Below are 22,719 nucleotides of genomic sequence, written 5' to 3'. Positions count from 1 at the left end.
CGATTCAAAATTCAGCCTTTAGTCACTGGATTCGACAAAATTTTCCAAGTAGATAAATACAAGAATCTAACAAAAATTATTGAAACGGCAGAACTGTATCGGTAAGAAAACAAAGAAATAATTCTAAAATGACAAAAACCATAAAAGATGTCACAAAACGTATATCTTTCAAAAGGCAAAATTACGACATTTCGCCCGCATCTCGTGGTCGTGCGGTCGCGTTCTCGCTTCCCACGCCCGGGTTCCCGGGTTCGATTCCCGGCGGGGTCAGGGATTTTCTCTGCCTCGTGATGGCTGGGTGTTGTGTGCTGTCCTTAGGTTAGTTAGGTTTAAGTAGTTCTAAGTTCTAGGGGACTAATGACCATAGATGTTAAGTCCCATAGTGCTCAGAGCCATTTGAACCATTTTACGACATTTCAACACAGTTATTAAAATGAAATCATAATAATTGGTGGCAGACACTAAATAAAAATGATTGAAAAATGACAAAGAAATATCGTCTGAGAATTCTTAGGACCGAATTGCGCAAAGATAAGATTGGTGTGAATGATTTGAACACCCAGATCGCGCGACGTGAATCCCACTGAACATTTATGAGACGTAATCGATATGTCAGTTCACGCACAGAATCCTGCAACTGCAACACTTTCGCAATTATGGGCGGCTATAGAGGCAGCTTGGCTCAATATTTCAGCGTTGAGTCCCTGCCACGTCGAGCTGCTGCTCTACTCCGGGCAGCAGGTGATCCGACACGATATTAGAGGATATCCCACGACGTTTGTCACCCCAGCGCATGCGCCGAACGCTTACTCCAGCGAAGCCGCGGAGAAAAGACTGCTAAATAAACAAAATTAAAAAATCATAAAAATGAACAGGGAATCAGCGATCATAAAGCGGTTACGGCATCGATGATTTCAGACGTAAATAGAAATATTAAAAAGGGTAGGAAGATGTTTCTGTTTAGAAAAAGTGACAAAAAGCAGATTTCAGAGTACCTGACGGCTCAACACGAAAGTTTTGTCTCAAGTACAGATAGTGTTGAGGATCAGTGGACAAAGTTCAAAACCATCGTACATTATGCGTTAGATGAGTATGTGCCAAGCAAGATCGTAAGAGATGGAAAAGAGCCACCGTGGTACAACAACCGAGTTAGAAAACTGCTGCGGAAGCAAAGGGAACTTCACAGCAAACATAAACATAGCCAAAGCCTTGCAGACAAACAAAAACTACGCGAAGCGAAATGTACTGTGAGGAGGGCTATGCGAGAGGCGTTCAATGAATTCGAAAGTAAAGTTCTATGTACTGACTTGGCAGAAAATCCTAAGAAATTTTGGTCTTATGTCAAAGCGGTAGGTGGATCAAAACAAAATGTTCAGACACTCTGTGACCAAAATGGTACTGAAACAGAGGATGACAGACTAAAGGCCGAAATACTAAATGTCTTTTTCCAAAGTTGTTTCACAGAGGAAGACTGCACTGTAGTTCCTTCTCTAGATTGTCGCACAGATGAAAAAATGGTAGATATCGAAATAGACGACAGAGGGATAGAGAAACAAATAAAATCGCTCAAAAGAGGAAAGGCCTCTGGACCTGATGGGATACCAGTTCGACTTTACACAGAGTACGCGAAGGAACTTGCCCCCCTTCTTGCAGCGGTGTACCGTAGGTCCCTAGAAGAGCGTAGCGTTCCAAAGGATTGGAAAAGGGCACAGGTCATCCCCGTTTTTAAGAAGGGACGTCGAACAGATGTGCAGAACTATAGACCTATATCTCTAACGTCGATCAGTTGCAGAATTTTGGAACACGTATTGTGTTCGAGTATAATGACTTTTCTGGAGACTAGAAATCTACTCTGTAGGAATCAGCATGGGTTTCGAAAAATACGGTCATGTGAAACCCAGCTCGCGCTATTCGTCCACGAGACTCAGAGGGCCATAGACACGGGTTCACGGGTAGATGTCGTGTGTCTTGAATTCCGCAAGGCGTTCGATACAGTTCCCCACAGTCGTGTAATGAACAAAGTAAGAGCATATGGACTATCAGACCAATTGTGTGACTGGATTGAGGAGTTCCTAGATAAGAGGACGCAGCATGTCATTCTCAATGGAGAGAAGTCTTCCAAAGTGAGAGTGATTTCAGGTGTGCCGCAGGGGAGTGTCATAGGACCGTTGCTATTCACAATATACATAAATGACCTGGTGGATGACATCGGAAGTTCACTAAGGCTTTTTGAAGATGATGCTGCGGTGTATCGAGAGGTTGTAACAATGGAAAATTGTACTGAAATGCAAGAGGATCTGCAGCGAATTGACGGATGGTGCAGGGAATGGCAATTCAATCTCAATATAGAGAAGTGTAATGTGCTGCGAATACACAGAAAGATAGATCCTTTATCATTTAGCTACAAAATAGCAGGTCAGCAACTGGAAGCGGTTAATACCATAAATTATCTGGGAGTACGCATTAGGAGTGATTTAAAATGGAATGATCATATAATGTTGATCGTCGGTAAAGCAGATGCCAGACTGAGATTCATTGGAAGAATCCTAAGGAAATGCAATCCGAAAACAAAGGAAGTAGGTTACAGTACGCTTGTTCACCCACTGCTTGAATACTGCTCAGTAGTGTGGGATCCGTACCAGATAGGGTTGATAGAAGAGATAGAGAAGATCCAACGGAGAGCAGCGCGCTTCGTTACAGGATCATTTAGTAATCGCGAAAGCGTTACGGAGACGATAGATAAACTCCAGAGGAAGACTCTGCAGGAGAGACGCTCAGTAGCTCGGTACGGGCTTTTGTCAAAGTTTCGAGAACATACCTTCACCGAAGAGTCAAGCAGTATATTGCTCCCTCCTACGTATATCTCGCGAAGAGACCATGAGGATAAAATCAGAGAGATTAGAGCCCACACAGAGGCATATCGACAATCCTTCTTTCCACGAACAATACGAGACTGGAATAGAAGGGAGAACTGATAGAGGTACTCAAGGTAACCTCCGCCACACACCGTCAGGTGGCTTGCGGAGTATGGATGTAGATGTAGATGAAAAGAGTAAGGAATCCCGTACGTAGTGGGGTGTAGGCTCTAGAACAGACTGATGGATGCTTTTTTTACTTAACGCTGCTGTATATCGACTTGACTGTATTGGCCTTAAGTTTTCTGTCACTTAGAGCAGAGGGCATACGAACCTACTTTTCGCTGACTTTAGTTAATGTATTTGGAAAACTTTAAATTCTATATCAACATACACGCGCGCGCGCGCGCACACACACACACACACACACACACACACACACACACACACACACACAGAGACAGACTTGTGGTGCTAAAATTTTCTTGTAATAGAACCGAATGGACAAAAGCTAAAAGGGTACGCAACAGTTTTCAAGCTGTGTGCTTCTGGTTGACCACTTGCAAATAAACTGATTTCATATTAGCGTAGTACCTACCACACATATCGTCAGCAAATGCTGCCAACTCGTGGAAATAGATAGAAAAAAAAGAAACAAATGAGAATCGAGTAATGGCTGGACACTGATTTCGATACTCCACAAGGATGACAGAATGTTGTGGGTCATTTCTGGAGATACAGTCGTGTATCGTAGTGTAGTGCCCTATTTGAATGTATGCACAGGTCTCTTCATCGCCTGTCCGTAGTGTAAGAGGCTTTTAAAATGGGAATGACATGGTGACTGTATCGATCACAGACTTGTGCAGCACATACGGCGCACAATCTCCCAACGGTCTGTGGCACACCTCTTCAGGAATGAAATAACGAAACAGGGAGACTATGGATCTCTAATGACCTCGCTGTGGACAGGGCACAAGCTCGGGTCGTGAAAGTGTGTGAAAGGAAATCTGCTGTGGCTTTTCCAACGAACCATCCCAGCTTTACCTGGATGGTGTGAGGTAACGGGCGAGTTGTGGCGCCCTGAAAATATTCTAAGTCCGGAGTAGGCGTGGCCGCACCGGCTGCTCGGCAGGCCGACCACGTGGTGCCAGGTGAGAGGGGAGCCCCAGCGCGTGGTCCAGGCCGACCACGTGGTGCCACGTGAGAGGGGAACCCCAGCGCGTGGTGCAGGCCGACCACGTGGTGCCAGGTGAGAGGGGAGCCCCAGTGCATGGTCCAGGCCGACCACGTGGTGCCAGGTGAGAAGAGAGCCCCAGCACGTGGTCCAGGTCGACCACGTGGTGCCAGGTGAGAGGGGAGCCCCAGCGCATGGTGCAGGCTGACCACGTGGTGCCAGGTGCGAGGGGAGCCCCAGCGCGTGGTCCAGGCCGATCACGTGGTGCCACGTGAGAGGGGAACCCCAGCGCGTGGTGCAGGCCGACCACATGGTGCCAGGTGAGAGGGGAGCCCCAGCACATGGTCCAGGTCGACCACGTGGTGGCAGGTGAGAGGGGAGCCCCAGCACGCGGTCCAGGCCGACCACGTGGTGCCAGGTGAGAGGGGTGCCCCAGCACGTGGTCCAGACCGACCACATGGTGCCAGGTGAGAGGGGAACCCCAGCGTGTGGTGCAGGCCGACCATGTGGTGCCAGGTGAGAGGGGAGCCCCAGCGCGTGGTCCAGGCCGACCATGTGGTGCCAGGTGAGAGGGGAGCCCCAGCGCGTGGTCCAGGCCGACCACGTGGTGCCAGGTGAGAGGGGTGCCCCAGCACGCGGTCTAGGCCGACCACGTGGTGCCAGGTGAGAGGGGAACCTTAGCGCATGGTCCAGGCCGACCACGTGGTGCCAGGTGAGAGGGGAGCCCCAGCGTGTGGTGCAGGCTGACCATGTGGTGCCAGCTGAGAGGGGAGCCCCAGCACGTGGTCCAGGTCGACCAAGTGGTGCCAGGTGAGAGGGGAGCCCCAACGTGTGGTCCAGGCCGACCATGTGGTGCCCTGAGAGGGGAGCCCCAGCGCGTGGTCCGGGCCGACCACGTGGCTGGGAATTCCATGTTGACGCTGTGATCAGGACTGTGCTTTGTGTCGATCAAGGAGATTTGTATGCTGGGAGCGCCAAAAATGGCGGACTTTGTGAAACCATAATGGCAGACATTTCACAGTTCATGTAGAAATTATTAATAAACAGAGGAATCATAATACCTCAAAAAGAAACATGTAAATTACCATCATTTTCAAGATGGTTCGGATGGTGTAATAAGATTTTCTATATGTTTATTAGTTTAAAGTTTAGTATCTGACTGTAAATTATACAAGTAACACCCAGCAACGAATTTCCTAAATCCAAACGGTTCATCCAATTTTGTCGATCGACGTGTCTTTAGAAAGCTATTTGTGTAAACCTAAATTGGTATGAATTACAGGTGTGTAACTTGAATAGTACATGAGATATTGGAGGTCAAAGTAGCCAATTACTATTAATCGCGTCAGGCTATAAGTGCTCCACAGTTACACGAAAAAACGGTAGCAGCAGGCTTATAAATATATTTATTCGTCTATGTTTTTGTTTATATCCGATATATACTATTCATGAAGAAATTGGTCAAATATTTACCCTATTTTAGAGAGCACAGAGACGTTAGGCTACTGGCCTACTTTTGGTTTCTATTCGATTGATATATGCCTTTTACATTGTATACTCGCTCCTGTCGTAAAGTTATTAATGATGAAAAAATACATCTATGGATGAAAGGACTTGGTATACTTGCTGAAAATGTAACTCTAACTGGTGATCTAACCCTGTACTATAATTATTAATAAAGTGTCATCTGTAGCGTTAGCCAATATCCGGGGAGCGTACATCGCGAACCAGGGGTTTCTGTTCCTTTGATATATGTTATTTAATTTGTTTATGTATTTAATAATGCGAGTTTGAGTGTGTTTATGGTCCAGCTGTAGGTATATTTATTTAATTTAAAGTTATTTAAACGTAAATAGAAGATTTCGTTTGTGTTTCAATACGTTTGCGAGTGTGCGTTGGTTTGAAGACATGGCGGGAACGCTCTTGGCAGTCACAGCGCTCGTTAATGGGGTGACTGGCTGGAAGCGCTGGACAGGGGGGTGCTGGACGGGCAGTCGCGGGAAAGACTTGTAGACTGGAGCAGTTTGCGTGTGGTCGCGGGAGACAGAAATATTTCTTAGTGCCGACTTGTGCACTTGCGAGATTTCCGTGGCTCCTACAGTGAAGATGTAGTACGCGTTTAGAAGTGAATATATCGTGAGCTATGTTGTTGTTCACAACTAATTGTGTTAAATAGGAATCTATTGTTTCCCTGTTATTCTATTTATATTTCATCTAATTGCTATACCATCGACACCAATAACGGTTTTACAGTAATAAAGGGCATTGTTACAAGTACTTCTGCTATAATACCCATAATTTAAAGTCGTTGGAATAGTACCTGCAGAATTTATTTAACTGCAATCTTTCATTTATAAATTTCTATATAACATTCAAAATTCGCACTTGCCGAGTGATAAGAACCTTCGACCACTCTATTCATGTGTATATTCATATTGTATACTGTAGACTCTGCAGTATTTGGCCTGTAATTCGGCAACTACGTATCCCAGCTCCTAGACAACGAAACCAGCCGAAACTTTCAGTATTTCAACCCTGAGTCTGAGGTAAGTAGTTGAGGGCCACCACCCCACACTTTCTTATTAGAAAGTCCGAAATGGTAAGACGAGGTTACGAACTGCAGTCATCCCCAATGTGAATACAGTGTGCTAACAACTCCACCACCTCGCACGGTGAATGAAATTATAGCTTACACAAAGAGGATTTATTAGATTTATATTTCACTGTAGTTACAGCAACACAACTTTGAGCCTGTTCTCTTACATGTGGGATAAGCGACGTCGTGCCTATGTGTCATCGCATTTCTCTAATGGATTCGGACTTTAGCTGCCCCGGTCGTTGCGATGTTTTAGCCGAGGGCCAGAGACCGTGGAAGGGTGCGATCAGAGTTCCCCAGAGACCTCTTGTGCTTTATCACGATAGCGATAGTAAATGAAGTGTAAAATCATCGCAACTCAACACTGTAATTAACGGAGTGTAAAACTGTAGTGCGCCTTGAGATCCGGTTGTGGCGGCTGCGGTCTGTTCGTTGTGATGTCATCCTTGTTGCCCACAGTCAGAGAACAGGCAACCCATATAAAAATATAGACCTTTAACTACGGCTGGAAAAAATTTAGGGGCAAAAGAATATTAGGAAATTCAATATTTTTTTATTTGAAAAGTATTAAATTATCCACATTCCTGAAACTAATATTATTGGAATTTCATCGAAGTGAAAAATATACTAAACACAAATATTTCTAACAAGTTTCACGCGATGTCGAGTGTATCGTTACCGAACCATATTTATCTCTGACTTACTAGCTGCGAATTTTTGTTCTGGAAGTGGGAATGATCTTAAAAAAGTATCTTGTTCTTCTACACAGAATAGTAAGGGGTACCTCCTGCTAAGGAGAAAATGTTTCAAAGAGAATTACAATTAATGAATATCGTTCCTACAAAAAAGAAATGTATTCATATTTGTACTCTGCCCTGACGACCTGATCCAAATCCGGATCAGGTCCAGGCGGCGGATTAACGACCGTGGCTGGTGGCCAGTGGACCTGACTGTGAGCTTCAGGCAGTTTTCCACGCTTGTCAGGCAAATGCTGGGCTCTTCCCCTTTCCTCGCCTCAGAAAACGCTTGCGCAAACAGTAAAAATGACCACACTGTGAGGTGTCGGTTGAGCACCCATCATATCTACGTGATGCTACAGGATCTATCCCCGTGACCTACAGAGATACATGGCGCCCCCTTAAGGTCATGCAAATGAAATGGAAACGAAGTTGCGCAATAGAAAACGGTTTGTCTAACTAAATTACCACGGGTGGCCCAGATAAGCAAAAACATGGGTACCCCGCCTCATATAGGATCCATCTACTACCAAAAAAACAAAGTATCACTCTAACAATCAGATTTATTGCTAAAAGACGTGAAAAATACTTTATGCGCTGAGACAGGAATCATCGCCGGTACAAGTGACTGAAAACATGCGTGATAAGACTTGGCATAACTGTATAAAAACTGTGTTCGCAAATATGACCAACGATTGCTCAGTGAGTTAATGAGCTAAAGAGAGGATTCGGGTAAGAATGAACAAACACCAGTACTCTCGCCTAATCAGGTCGCCGGTGCAACTATCCAGCTGTGAGAGTTAAATCAGCAAAACGAAACCTTGATGCACGTCCAGGGGGAACAGGAAGCAAACTGGTCAAAAAATCGATTCTTAGATTTTTGCGTATTTGAAACGAGTAATTTTTTTTGTTTCATATAAATATGACAATTTTTTCGTGAGTTACAACGGTTTTCCTGGCGCTCTGTGCAATCTGACATTTCAGTGCCACGCCTCCCTTTTTGTACCGTGCAGACGTAATGCACAGGTTTCTTTAAAAAAAAATGGTTCAAATGGCTCTGAGCACTATGGGACTTAACATCTATGGTCATCAGTCCCCTAGAACGTAGAACTACTTAAACCTACCTAACCTAAGGACATCATAAAACACCCAGTCATCACGAGGGAGACAAAATCCCTGATCCCGCCGGGAATCGAACCCGGGAACCCGGGCGTGGGAAGCGAGAACGCTACCGCACGACCACGAGCTGCGGACAGGTTTCTTTAATTCCTTGTACGTTATTTCCTGCTTCTCTCGTTTTATCGTGTAAAGGTTTCCTACCCTGCAACTGCTATCGATACTCATCGTTCCGATCGTGTTTGTTATTTTTTCGAGCGGCATTGGTCGTGCTTAGTGAAGTACGTTGAGAGTGAACTAACAAGGGAACCTCCCCATCGCACCCCCCTCAGATTTAGTTATAAGTTGGCACAGTGGATAGGCCTTGAAAAACTGAACACAGATCAATCGAGAAAACAGGAAGAAGTTGTGTGGAACTATGAAAAAATAAGCAAAATATACAAACTGAGTAGTCCATCTGCAAGATGGACAACATATAGCATAATGTGAGCCCAGGAGCGCCGTGGTCCCGTGGTTAGCGTGAGCAGCTGCGGAACGCGAGGTCCTTAGTTGAAGTCTTCCCTCGAATGAAAAGTTTAGTTTTTTATTTTCAGACAATTATCAGAGTGCAGGCACCCACACATAATCAACTTCGCTCTCGAAAATTCGAGGACATGTTCAGATTTGCTTGGACATATGCAGGATTTGACGGTCTATACACGGAAAAATTTTAAAACGTTAAAAACATATGTTTTGACAGAGCACAGAGAAAACTGTGCGACTGTGAAACTGTTGCATTCATTTGTTGCAGTTTATGTGACACACACTTATGTTTTCATCACTTTTTTTGGAGTGATTATCACATCCACAAGAAAACCTAAATCGGGCAAGGTAGAAGAATCTTTTTACCCATTCGCCAAGTGCGCAAGTTAGGTGGGTCGACAACATATTCCAGTCATGTGACGCACATGCCGTCACCAGTGTCGTATAGAATATATCAGACGTGTTTTCCTGGAACAAATGTTTTCGGTTCCCATTGGAGAGGCACGTCCTTTCTTCTACTAATCGCACGGTTTTGCGGTGCGGTCGCAAAACACAGACACTAAACTTATTGCAGTGAACAGAGACGTCAATGAACGATCGGATGGATCATAACTTTGCAAAAATAAAGTAAGTAAACTTTTCGCAAGAGGGAAGACTTGAACCAAGGACTTCTCGCTCCGCACCTGCTCACGCTAACCACGGGACCACGGCGCTCCTGTGCTCACATTTGTCCTTGATGTTACCTATCTTGCCCCTGGATTACTCAGATTGTATATTTTGCTTATTTTTTCATAGTTCCACACAACTTCTTCCTGTTTTCTCGACTGATCTGTGTTCAGTTTTTGCCGGCCGCGGTGGCCGTGCGGTTCTAGGCGCTGCTGTCCGGAACCGCGGGACTGCTACGGTCGCAGGTTCGAATCCTGCCTCGGGCATGGATGTGTGTGATGTCCTTAGGTTAGTTAGGTTTAAGTAGTTCTAAGTTCTAGGGAACTGATTACCTAAGATGTTAAGTCCCATAGTGCTCAGAGCCATTTTTTGTTCAGTTTTTCAAGGCCTATCCACTGTGCCAACTTATAACTAAATCTGAGGGGGGGTGCGATGGGGAGGTTCCCTTGTAAGTATTGATTTACATTCTCTGTGTTTTATCACGTTTGCATAAAAACGCCGCGAATGAAAGATTTCTCGCCTAAATTAAAATTCAGAGTAAATAAATAGGTATAGGTAACAGAGGTTAGTGGGTCAAAGGAACCAAGTATGTTCGACGTGAAGACAATTAGCCCCTCAAGAAAGAGACTACAGTGTCTTCAAGGAGTTCCGCCCCCCCCCCCTTCCCGAGTCAACTTGTGGAGATGAACACTCGTTTACAAATATTGTGCTGAGCCTTAGCATACTCTGTGATTTCATTTCCAAAAATAATGTGTGCAGAATATGTCGACGTGACGTATCCTTGGGAGAGAATCAGTGACTTCGCAAAGAGATTGTGTCAAACCTGGGTTTGAATAGTACAAAATGAGGGGCAGATGCTACAACAGTGACATTATAAATCATCATCTGTATGATAGTAACATAAGGCTAGTTTATGGTCTCAGATGTATTGGAAAAGGAATGGAGGCAGGCAAATTCTTATGTGAATTACTTGACATTCCAAATCCACCTGAAAATTTATGACTTACAATAAAATTATTGGAAGAGCTGTTGCTGACGTTTGTAACATATCAATGAAGGAAGTAGCTGAACAAGCACTCAAGGAAAGTGATGACAGCGAAAGTAATGATATTTGTGCATGTTTTGATGGCAACTGGCAGAAACGTGGCCACACTTTACTAAATGACGTCATGACAGCTACATGTTTTGATACAGGCAAGGTAGTTGATATAGAGATTTTAAGCAAGTACCGTAAAACTTGTGGTAGTGAAACTGAGAAAGACGATGAACATACCTGTCAGACGAATTATACTGGTCCAGGTGGTGGGATGGAAGTAGCGGGAGTTCTCAGAGTTTTTAATCGTTCTGTAGCAAACAGAGGTGTCAGAGACACGCAGTATTCAGGGGACGGTGATAGCAAGGATTATTACTGGCTATGTGCACAACAACCCTATAGACCTAATGTCACAATTTCTCTCAGGAAGAGAATGGGATCCAGGTTGAGAAGATTACTAAAAGAAAAGTCAACATAGTACTGGAAGATGGGAAGAATATATGAGGTAAAGGTGGCCTGAGAAAATTATGGCTTGGCCGTAAGAAGAAACGTTGAAAACTTAGAAAACATGGAAAAACCTGTATGGGCTATCTTTCTCCAGAAGCTTTCCACTAATGGTAATCTTTACCCGAATGCTCGTGCCACTTTGTGCAACTGCAAGACAAATGCAATATATGACCTGAAACATCATTTACCTGCAGCAATAATGAATGAAGTTAAGCCAATATTCATGATCTTTGTGAAGATACTTTGTTGAGTAAATGTCTTCATGGGAAAACGCGAAATTTAAATGAATCTGTGAATTCTGTCATTTGGCTCTGGTTACCGTAAACACTATTCCTTCAAATTACAACCCTTAAATTTGGTGTTCGTGATGCCGTTTTATGCTTCAGTGAAGGTGTAACAAGAAAACTGGGTGTTTTGGAAGTATTGGGCATAAAATCTAGCGGAAATAACGCAAAAAATTCTTGGTGTAAATGGAGAAAGAGAGAATCTACAAAGCAGAAATTGATCATTTAAAATGCACAAAAGAAGCTAGACATAAAAAATAAGGGACGAAAAGAAAAAAAGAACATCAGTATGATTCAGATGATGCTCGATATGGTGCAGGAAAATATTAATGGTAAGTACTTCTCATCAATAACTATACTAAAATAGCAATACTGAACTTTAAATTGAGTTTTCTCAAAACTACATTTTTTGACTGTCAGGTAGTATTATTTTCTAAACTAATGTGGTTAGAAATATGAAATTTGGTCAATTTTTACTGTGGCTGATAATAGGTTATTACAAGTAAATTGAGAACCACCAATCCAACAGAGATTGTTTTATAATAATTAATGTATTAAGAAAGTGAAATTTTATTAATGAAAGAATAAAAAAAAATAATTTTCTTCACATCCATAAGATTTCCTTTGTTCACTTTACTTGTAAATGCAGGTATATATGTTACATACACTACTGGCCATTAAAATTTCTACACCACGAAGACGAAGTGTTACAGACGCGAAATTTAACCGACAGGAAGGAGATCCTGTGATATGCAAATGATTAGCTTTTCAGAGCATTCACACAAGGTTGGCGCCGGTGGAGACACCTACAACGTGCTCATATGAGGAAAGTTTCCAACCGATTTCTCATACACAAACAGCAGTTGACCGGCGTTGCCTGGTGAAACGTTGTTGTGATGCCTCGTGTAAGGAGGAGAAATGCGTACCATCACTTTCCCGACTTTGATAAAGGTCGGATTGTAGCCTATCGCGATTGCGCTTTATCGTATCGCGACATTGTTGCTCGCGTTGGTCGAGTTCCATGACTGTTAGCAGAATATGGAATCTGTGGGTTCACGAGGGTAATACGGAACGCCGTGCTGGATCCCAATGGCCTCGTATCACTAGAAATAGAGATGAGAGGCATCTTATCCGCTTGGCTGTAACGGATCGTGTAGCCACGTCTCGATCCCTGAGTCTACAGATGGGGACGTTTTCAAGACAACAATCATCTGCACGAACAGTTCGACGACGTTTGCAACTGCATAGACTATCATCTCGGAGACCATGGCTGCGTTTACCCTTGACGCTGCATCACAGGCAGGAGCGCCTGCGATGGTGTACTCGACGACGAACCTGGGTGCACGAATGGCAAAAGGTCATTTTTTCGGAAGAGTACAGGTTCTGTTTACAGCATCATGATGGTCGCATCCGTGTTTGGCGACATCGCGGTGAATGCACATTGGAAGCGTGTACTCGTCATCGCCATACTAGCGTATCACCCGGCGTGATGGTATGGGGTGCCATCGGTTACACGTCTCGGTCACCTCATGTTCGCACTGACGGCACTTTGAACAGTGGACGTTACATTTCAGATGTGTTACGACCCGTGGCTCTACCGTTCATTTGATTCCGGCGAAACCCTACATTTCAGCAGGATAATGCACGACCGCATGTTGCAGGTCCTGTACGGGCCTTTCTGGATACAGAAAATGTTCGACTGCTGCCCTGGCCAGCACATTCTCCAGATCTCTCACCAACTGAAAACGTCTCGTCAATGGTGGCCCAGCAACTGGCTCGTCACAATCCGCCAGTCACTACTCTTGATGAACTGTGGTCTCGTGTTGAAGCTGCATGGGCAGCTGTACATGCACACGCCATCCAAGCTCTGTTTGACTCAATGCCCAGGCGTATCAAGGCAGTTATTACGGCGAGAGGTGGTTGTTATGGGTACTGATTTCTCAGGATGTATGCACCCAAATTGCGTAAAAATGTAATCACACTTTAGTTCTAGTATAATATATTTGTCGAATGAATATCCGTTTATCATCTGCATTTCTTCTTGGTGTTGCAATTTTAATGGCCAGTAGTGTACAGTCAGTAAAAATTTCACTATTTTAGTAGTTAGAGTTATTTTGAAAGGTGTACCTACTCAAAGGGTGAAATAGCATTGGCAGAATATGGATAAAAATTGCCTTCCGTCTCCCCTTAAGTGACTTCACAATGGCCTCGTCTCAATGAATTCAAATACGGCTCATGTTTACCACTGTACTAGTGATGCACGAGAGTGATGAGCAGTGGCTGAGAAATCTGGCTCAGCCCTGGCACCTGAGTTCTGCTGTAAGGCGGAGGCATCTCGCACTGTGAAGCCCATGGAGCAAGTGCTCGGCTACAATGCCACTGGAGCAAGTCTTCGCTGCAGCTGTCCTGGAGCAACGGCTTGTTATTGCGCCCCAAAGAGAAGTGCCCTCTTACTTTCGTCTACAAAAATTAGTTGGTTCTGCCAGCACCCGAATCTCACCAACCAGTTGCAACAGACTCTGCTAGTTCCGATCAAGGATAATTCGATAAATATGCTAACAAATTCCCTACTCTTATGGATTCGGCCATGACTAACCAGTGACGTATTTTTCTACCTTGAAGTTGGTTAAAAGGCAGAAAGTCTTTCCCACCATGTGAAAGTTTCCTATTTACGCGAATGAGAAGGCGTGCACGTGCGAGAAGTTTTCCCTGCTACCAAAATAATTTCTATGAGCCGATCAGCGATCTCTACGACTACATCTACATGGATACTCTGCAAATCACATTTAAGTGCCTGGCAGGTGGGTCATCGAACCACCTTCACAATTCTCTATTATTCCAATGTAGTTCAGCACGCGGAAAGAACGAACACCTGTGTCTCTCCGTACGAGCTCTAATTTCCCTAATTTTATCGTGGTGATCGTTTCTCCCTATGTAGGTTGGCGTCAACAAAATATTTTCGCATTCGGAGGAGAAAGTTGGTGATTGGAATTTCGTCAGAAGATTCCGTCGCAACGAAAAACGCCTTTCTTTTAATGATGTCCAGCCCAAATTCTGTATCATTTCGGTGACACTCTCGCCCGTATTTGGCGATAATACAAAACGTGCTGCCCTTCTTTGAACTTTTTCGATGTACACCGTCAGTCCTATCTGGTAAGGATCTCACACCGCGCAGCGGTATTCTAAAAGAGGACGAACAAGCGTAGTGTAGGCACTCTCCTTAGTAGGTCTGCTACATTTACTAAGTAACCTGCCAATAAAACGCAGCCTTTGTTTAGCCTTACCCACAAAATTTTCTGTGTGTTCCTTCCGATTTAAGTTGTTGGTAATTACTAAATTTTGAACAAAAGTTTCAGCTGGTCTCCTTCGGGACTAACAACTCGATCCCACAGTAGCATCATCATGTGTTTGTCCTGTTCTTCAGATCTTAATCTTGCTAAAAGGCATTCTTTGCCCGTCACGCACAATAAAACTTTGTAACGAGCTCACTCGCCTTCACCTGTCACCCCCGTAGCGGCCAGCACAGCACTCTTCTCAACGAATCCGTGGCTGACACTCACTTTCAGTGGAAAACGTTTTTGCAACCCGTGCAGTACCTCTCACGACTCTCACCTTTTGCTAACCAGGTAAAGCACCAAGCTCCAGCACACTACAAGAAACTACCACCCTACCAAAGGGAAAATGGACAGAGATAGTCAGAATTTTAATGACTGCCATTTGTTACTATTAGTTTGAGATTTCATGCAACGCCAGAGACTTGATTTAATTTACTACGCGAATTAATTAATAAACACGTTGCGGCATAGTTTTGGAAAAACTGCCACGTAACTACAGACAGAACGAAGTTTACACAGCTCACAGACGGGAGGGCCACACTACTTTGCTCCCTCAGGTAACTGCGGCGACAGGAATGACATCTGGCGGCAAAGTTAAACACTAAAATAAATTTGCCAATTCTCGGGTATAGGGGACCCCACTAAGGATTAACGTTAAGTAAAAGAAGAAGGAGGGGAGTTTCACGACGCTCGCATAAAAAATCTGATGCAGACAAACTAAAAAGAAAAGGTACCGAAAAAGACTGGATTTCGTCTTTCTTTTTTATTTCTTTTTTAGGAGCAGAAAATTGATGTTTTAAGACTTGGAAGTAATCTTATTCGATCTCATTTAAAAAAAGAACTTATTTTCTTTCAGTCGATCTGAACAGAGCCCTACTGATCAAATCAGGCCCGACTTCTTTAGGTAAAAGGACGAACAGGTGCTGAATGAAATAGTAACCCTAGGTTACTAAACACTCGTAAAACGTACGATTGCAGTATGGTGTTAAACAGGAAATTTTGTACTTAGGTTGGTATGTAACGTACTATTGGAGATCTAATAATTGTAATTAACTAATGCGTAACCTGAGTAGTAATACATACGATATTTTAATAGCAATGTAACAATACCCCCCTCTCGCTTTAGTGTTCTACGCACTTTTGCAGTAAAAAAAGAGGAAAAAATCGTTGATTTATATGAGCTCCCGTTACGCTAGCTGCGTTAATTGTCCGATGCTGACTTTCCACAGGAACGACCAACATCTGCAACAAAGCAGTCTAGAAATCAGCATATGGGGGGGTCCACATACTTCGTTACATCATCACATTCAGTGTCAACTCGGACTCCACGGACAAAATGTCGGACGATGCTGATGGATATTGCCTGAGTATTTTGATGTCATCCACGGAGTCTCGTTACAGAACAAATAATAGTTGCAATTTACTCCAGTTACCTTGGTTTCTGTGAAAATACAAGCGAATAAATGAAGAACCCTGAAAAAACAAACGAGGTGAAATAATATTGCAACAACTCTCGAACCAAACAAAGTGCTTCGATGTGAGTAACCTTGTTGGGGAGAAACTTCAGCACAGTCCAGTTGTGTCGCTCTTCTGCTGAATTCACTGAACCTGTGAAATGAGGTGCAAATTCGCCAACTCTCCATCAGCATACATATCGGTACTGGTGTGAATCACTGTTAACGTACGACTAACCCTATCAAAAAAGCAAACCTGAGACAGAACCGAGCACTGCTCAATGCACGGTTGAGAACGGACAGTAGATTGGCCTCACGGTCGTCAACAGCAAGTACCGTCAGTGAATGGAACAACTTCAAACAAGACACTGAGCATATCTTCTAAATTGGCACTACCGTGCAGGTACTAAGATCAAATGGAAGTTAGAAATCAGACTAAATGCAGTTACTCTGTAACCAGTCAGCGTAGACCAAGGATTCACTGCACAAAAAGATTCAGGTAATATCCCCGAACATCCTCCGAAATCCTGTTTGTATCGCTCTCGGGTACAGCGGGATGTAGTCGTTTACGAAACACGATATTTCGACAGCGCATCTTGCATCATCTTCAGGTGCGACATTTAGAACGAGCTTCTCAGCTACATCGCGTCTTCCTCACAATCTGCTCCAGGCAAACGCCGGGATGGTTCCTTTGAGAGGGCACGGCCGACTTCCTTCCCCATCCTTCCATAATCCTATGAGACCGATAACCTTGCTGTTTGGTCTGTTCCCCAAAACAACCAACCAACCTCACAATTTATCGCACGCTACTCCTTCTCTCGCAAGCCGGTCACACGGTGTGTCGGCTGGGACAGCGGGTGTATACGATCGCCAAGTGGTGGGCGCGAACCCTGGTACCTCAGCGCTTCTGCCGCCCTCGTCGGATGCGGAAGCCACCCTCGGCCGACGTTGTAGATTCAGTTGGCCCACGCTTTACTGAGAACGAAAGGAGGCCGTTGTTCACTGGTATCTCAGAACCAACGTACTCTGTCGAAATATCGTGTTTCGTACACGACTGCACCTATTGGACACCCGAGAGCAGCACAAACAGCTGATTCGCTTGGAAAGCTTAAGATCACAACTCCGGAGGAAATATTGTCGGCGGCGCTCGACTTCACCTCGAATAATGCACTGTCGTAGTGAATGAACAGTGCGGCTACTTAACACTACGGAAAGCATAGGGTTTCCGGCTTCAGCTTATCCCTAAGCACTGTAGTGGAACTAGGAGTAGATGATATGAGTGTGTACTCACGCGTCCAGGGACAGCCGTAGAGCTCGACGCGCATGCATACGGTCCTGGTGTGCTGGGAGTAGGGCATGAAGCGCACGCGGCTCGCCACGAACGGCAGCTCCAGCTGCTGACGCACCGCCAGGTACGTGTTGCTGTTGCCCCTCAGCACCTGTAGGGGTAGACGAGGGACGGTTGGAGCTGCGGAACACATAGCAGGAGAAGCAAGCCAGTCGAGGCTGATGTTGCCTCGAAATATTGTATCTGCTGACACTGGTGGATCTAGGGAAAGTTGATAATTCACTGCCTGGCCAAAAGAATAAAGCACTCACAATGACATGGTCGGATACCAATCTAGCTTCGTGCACGAACACACTACAGTCGAGTATGTCAATTACGAGGCGTATTCCGAAAGTAAGGCCCGATAGTTCGCGAAATGGGAACCACAGTGAAAATCGGATAAAGATGTTTAATATCAAAAACAGTCTTGATCACAATTTATTTATTACGGTGACCGGTTTCTACCACTACTGTGGTCATCTTCAGACCAATGAGTAAGGACTTCCTTCTGCTGTAGTGATTCTCCAGCAGAAGGAGGTCATTACTCATTGGTCTGAAGATGACCACAGTAGTGGTCGAAACCGGTCACCGTAATAAATAAACTGTGATCAAGACTGTCTTTGATACTAAATATTTGTAATACTTTGACCACTGTTCACCCCCATAGTGCATTCAAAAGGATAAAGATGTGCTGGGCGGTGTCTCTAGTATGCCAGTAGATCGCGTCACGTCTGTCTTTTCAGTTCTGATCGCACAGTGAGCTCATAAAGACTGTAAGTAGGCTGTTTATGTTTTCTTATCGGCAACGTTACGTAGCGCTCTGTATGAATATCACTGGCTGTGCTGTGTGCAGTCTGTGGCTAGTTTGCATTGTTGTCTGCCATTGTAGTGTTGGGCAGCTGGATGTGAACAGCGCGTAGCGTTGCGCAGTTGGAGGTGAGCCGCCAGCAGTGATGGATGTGGGGAGAGAAATGGCGCAGATTTGAAATTTGTAAGACTGGATGGCATGAACTGCTATATATATTATGATTATTAAGGTAAATACATTGTTGTGTTCTTTAATGATGTATTTTGTACCTCTGTAATTGTATTCTTATGTTATAAAATTGTAATTGACACCAGTTCATCATATTATTAACTTGTAAGTTACATTTCACTGCACACGTTTCTGTTGGTCATAGTATATGGACAATATGTGAGAAGTAGGGACTGTTAGTGTTTGCACATGTGTTAATAATCCAGCAAGGGACTGGGTAACAGCATTGCTGGTTCTAAGGACAATTCCAAAAACTTTGTGAGTGCACAAGTTGAGGTTATGGACTTGCTATATTATCTGCAAGACTCTTCAGTGGTGATTGTGCACCCGCACAGTCACAACAGACGGCTGCTGGCCATCTCTACAAGGACTACAGTGGGTCTGCATCTTTGATGACCCACCAATACCATTATTTCTACAAGGACTACAGTGGGTCTGCACCTCTGGTGGCCCACCAATACCATACTCTCTACCAGGACTACAGTGGTCTGCTCTGTGATGACCTACCTACCAATATTCTTCAAAACTTCGAATGACTCTGCTGTGGGTTTACTCTGTTGTGGCCCATTACCTGTCTGCATGTCGAGAGTCAGCACTGTCTTTCTGTTGGAAGGACAACATTACTTCATCAAGACTGCATGGAAATCCACTACTTCCGTGTGCATTGTCTTTTACTGCTCAGACTTTGAGAAAAACGCTGCAATTTTACTGTGATGAATGATCAGGAGTGTCTTTATGGACTGTGAGAAACTTTTAGCTTTTGACCAACATTGTATCAATAAGTGTGTGCATTTGATATCTTTGTTATTGTAATTATGAAAAATTTTATCAAATCATTATTGGCCACTGTCCAAAACAATTCGTAAAATTTTTTGTGGGGAGCATGGCGGCTATGTAAGTAGGCTGTTTATGTTTTCTTATTGGCAATGTTACGTAGCGCTCTGTATGAATATCACTGGCTGTGCTGTGTGCAGTCTGTGGCTAGTTTGCATTGTTGTCTGCCATTGTAGTGTTGGGCAGCTGGATGTGAACAGCACGTAGCGTTGCGCAGTTGGAGGTGAGCCGCCAGCAGTGGTGGATGTGGGGAGAGAAATGGCGCAGATTTGAAATTTGTAAGACTGGATGGCATGAACTGCTATATATATTACGATTATTAAGGTAAATACATTGTTTGTTCTCTATTAAAATCTTTCATTTGCTAACTATGCCTATCAGTAGTTAGTGCCTTCAGTAGTTTGAATCTTTTATTTAGCTGGCAGTAGTGGCGCTCGCTGTATTGCAGTAGTTCGAGTAACGAAGATTTTTGGTGAGGTAAGTGATTTGTGAAAGGTATAGGTTAATGTTAGTCAGGGCCATACTTTTGTAGGGATTTTTGAAAGTCAGATTGCGTTGCGCTAAAAATATTGTGTGTCAGTTTAAGCATAGTCTTGTATAATTTTTCTAAGGGGACGTTTCAAGACGCCTAGTAAACAGTGTCTCCCGCCAAGTATGGGTGCCTGTGAGAGATTTCGCCTGATTTGATGCAGCCCACACAACATAACTGTCATGCATTTCCTTCTTCATGACAATCCTCGGCTGCACTCAGCAGGGGCAATGAGGACATCCTTGCAGCGTTTTATGTGGACAGTGTTTGTTCGATCGCCCTCCATACAGCCCAGATTTTGCTCCCTCTGATTTTCCTCTCTGCTGACGTGAACTGCTGGCTATGAAGTCAACGTTTTGGCACAGACAACAAACTGCGAATCGTCATAGAGAATCGGCGAAAAGTACATGCCTCTGTCTTCCATGACAAGGGCAATGGAAAATTGGTACAACGCTACGAAAAATGTCTCAGACGGAGTGGTGACCATGTAGAGACGTTGCTGGAAGGTGTCGCTAACTATTGCAAATAAAACGCTTTTGATTTTCACTGCGGTTTACATTTCACGACCGATCGGTCCTTACTTTAGGAATACCACCCGCCCCCCCCCTCCCCCCGTATTAGAGTTCCAGTTACCTATCACAGTTAGCATAGCCACCAGTGTTGGTGTTTAGCGTCCTTACTGGGCCCAGTAGGATACATAAGGGGCGTTAACAGCACCATATGCTGAGGACATGAAGATGTGATGCACTCATGTGAAACAGCGTTATTAGCATCTGAGGGAGTTCGAAGGGCGTCATAGTGGGTTTCCATTTGGCCAGCTGATAGGATCGTACGATGACGAGATTTATGTGGTGTTAGGATGGCCTGATGTTGGGCTGCACTGGAATCTGAGGGCACATCGACCACGTCTGTGCACCACAAGGGAGCACAGCTGTGTTCTCCATTAAGCACATCGTAACCACTTCTCATCCGCGCTTGCCACCTGAGAACAAGTAATGGACTCCCTGCAGCCCTTCTGTGTCATCTCGCGGCGTTGTTCATAGACGGCAGCAGCCAGACAGGAAAATTACCAGCCATGCATAGCCTGTCGTTAACACCATGTCGTGTACAGAGGACAATGCGAGAGGAAGCGACCGCCACAAAACCACAACTAGTGGCGTAGAATCTCTCAGTTCTGTGCAGCAGCCAACAGAGGGCGCTGACAAACTCGAACCTCTACTTGCTTCTCTGCCACATCCTCCAGCGCTTCGTATTCGTGTCAGCCGCGGACTGCACTGCTTCGTCATCGTACTGGCGAACATGGAAATCCTTCAACTGACAGGTAGCAAAGTGCGCCACGATGTGTCGCAGACGCCAACACAGTTCAGTACCACCAGTCAGATAGTTGCGTCCAGTAACTGCATTCAGCGCAGTACAGATCTGTATTCTGAAGACTGCCTTGCGACTTAGTAATCACTGTTTACTGAAAACTAGGGCCAGTAAGGCAGTGTTTGCGTAATTGCAATCAGTCATAGCGCCAATATTATAGACCGTCAAGAGACAGCAAAGTTATTCACGTTTCATTGTATTAGGTTTAGGACATCAGTACCATGCAACAAACTATACCAAAGTTAAATCCCATTTTGTATGTTGTTGTTGTTGTGGTCTTCAGTCCTGAGACTGGTTTGATGCAGCTCTCCATGCTACTCTATCCTGTGCAAGCTTCTTCATCTCCCAGTACCTACCGCAACCTACATCCTTCTGAATCTGCTTAGTGTATTCATCTCTTGGTCTCCCCCTACGATTTTTACCCTCCACGCTGCCCTCCAATACTAAATTGGTGATCCCTTGATGCCTCAGAACATGTCCTACCAACCGATCCCTTCTTCCGGTCAAGTTGTGCCACAAACTTCTCTTCTCCCCAATCCTATTCTTCCTCATTAGTTATGTGATCTACCCATCTAATCTTCAGCATTCTTCTGTAGCACCACATCTCAAAGGCTTCTATTCTCTTCTTGTCCAAACTATTTACCGTCAATGTTTCACTTCCATACATGGCTACACTCCATACAAATACTTTCAGAAATGACTTCCTGACACTTCAATCTATACTCTTCTTCAGAAACGCTTTCCTTCCCATTGCCAGTCTACATTTTATATCCTCTCTACTTCGACCATCGTCAGTTATTTAGCTCCCCAAAAAGCAAGACTCCTTTACTACTTTAAGTGCTTCATTTCCTAATCTAATACCCTCAACATCACCCGATTTCATTCGACTACATTCGATTAACCTCGTTTTGATTTTGTTGATGTTCATCTTATATCCTCCCTTCAAGACACCATCCATTCCGTTCAACTGCTCTTCCAAGTCCTTTGCTGTCTCTGACAGAATTACAATGTCATCGGCGAACCTCGAAGTTTTTATTTCTTCTCCATGGATTTTAATACGTACTCCGAATTTTTCTTTTGTTTCCTTTACTGGTTGCTCAATATACAGATTGAATAACATCGGGGAGAGGCTACAACCCTGTCTTACTCCCTTCCCAACCGCTGCTTCCCTTTCACGTCCCTCGACTCTTATAACTGCCATCTGGTTTCTGTACAAATTGTAAATAGCCTTTCGCTCCCTATATTTAACCCCTGCCACCTTTAGAATTTGAAAGAGAGTATTCCAGTCAACATTGTCAAAAGCTTTCTCTAAGTCTACAAATGCTAGAAACGTAGGTTTGCGTTTC

At 44.3% G+C, this 22,719-nt stretch overlaps 1 protein-coding gene across 1 annotated transcript in view; it reads right to left on the bottom strand.

The window, feature by feature from the left end:
* Positions 1–22,719, bottom strand: part of LOC126187749 (discoidin domain-containing receptor 2-like) — a 751,525-nt gene that overhangs the window by 339,282 nt on the left and 389,524 nt on the right. Inside the window, exon 4 of the mRNA XM_049929002.1 lies at positions 17,571–17,718. Coding sequence (XP_049784959.1) covers positions 17,571–17,718 — 148 coding nt within the window. The remainder of the gene's footprint in view (positions 1–17,570; positions 17,719–22,719) is intronic.

Source organism: Schistocerca cancellata, chromosome 5 (assembly GCF_023864275.1).
Source record: "Schistocerca cancellata isolate TAMUIC-IGC-003103 chromosome 5, iqSchCanc2.1, whole genome shotgun sequence".
Classification (NCBI taxonomy): Eukaryota; Metazoa; Arthropoda; class Insecta; order Orthoptera; family Acrididae; genus Schistocerca; species Schistocerca cancellata.
Note: the sequence above shows the minus strand (reverse complement) of the source record. Positions and strands in the feature narration are given on the sequence as shown.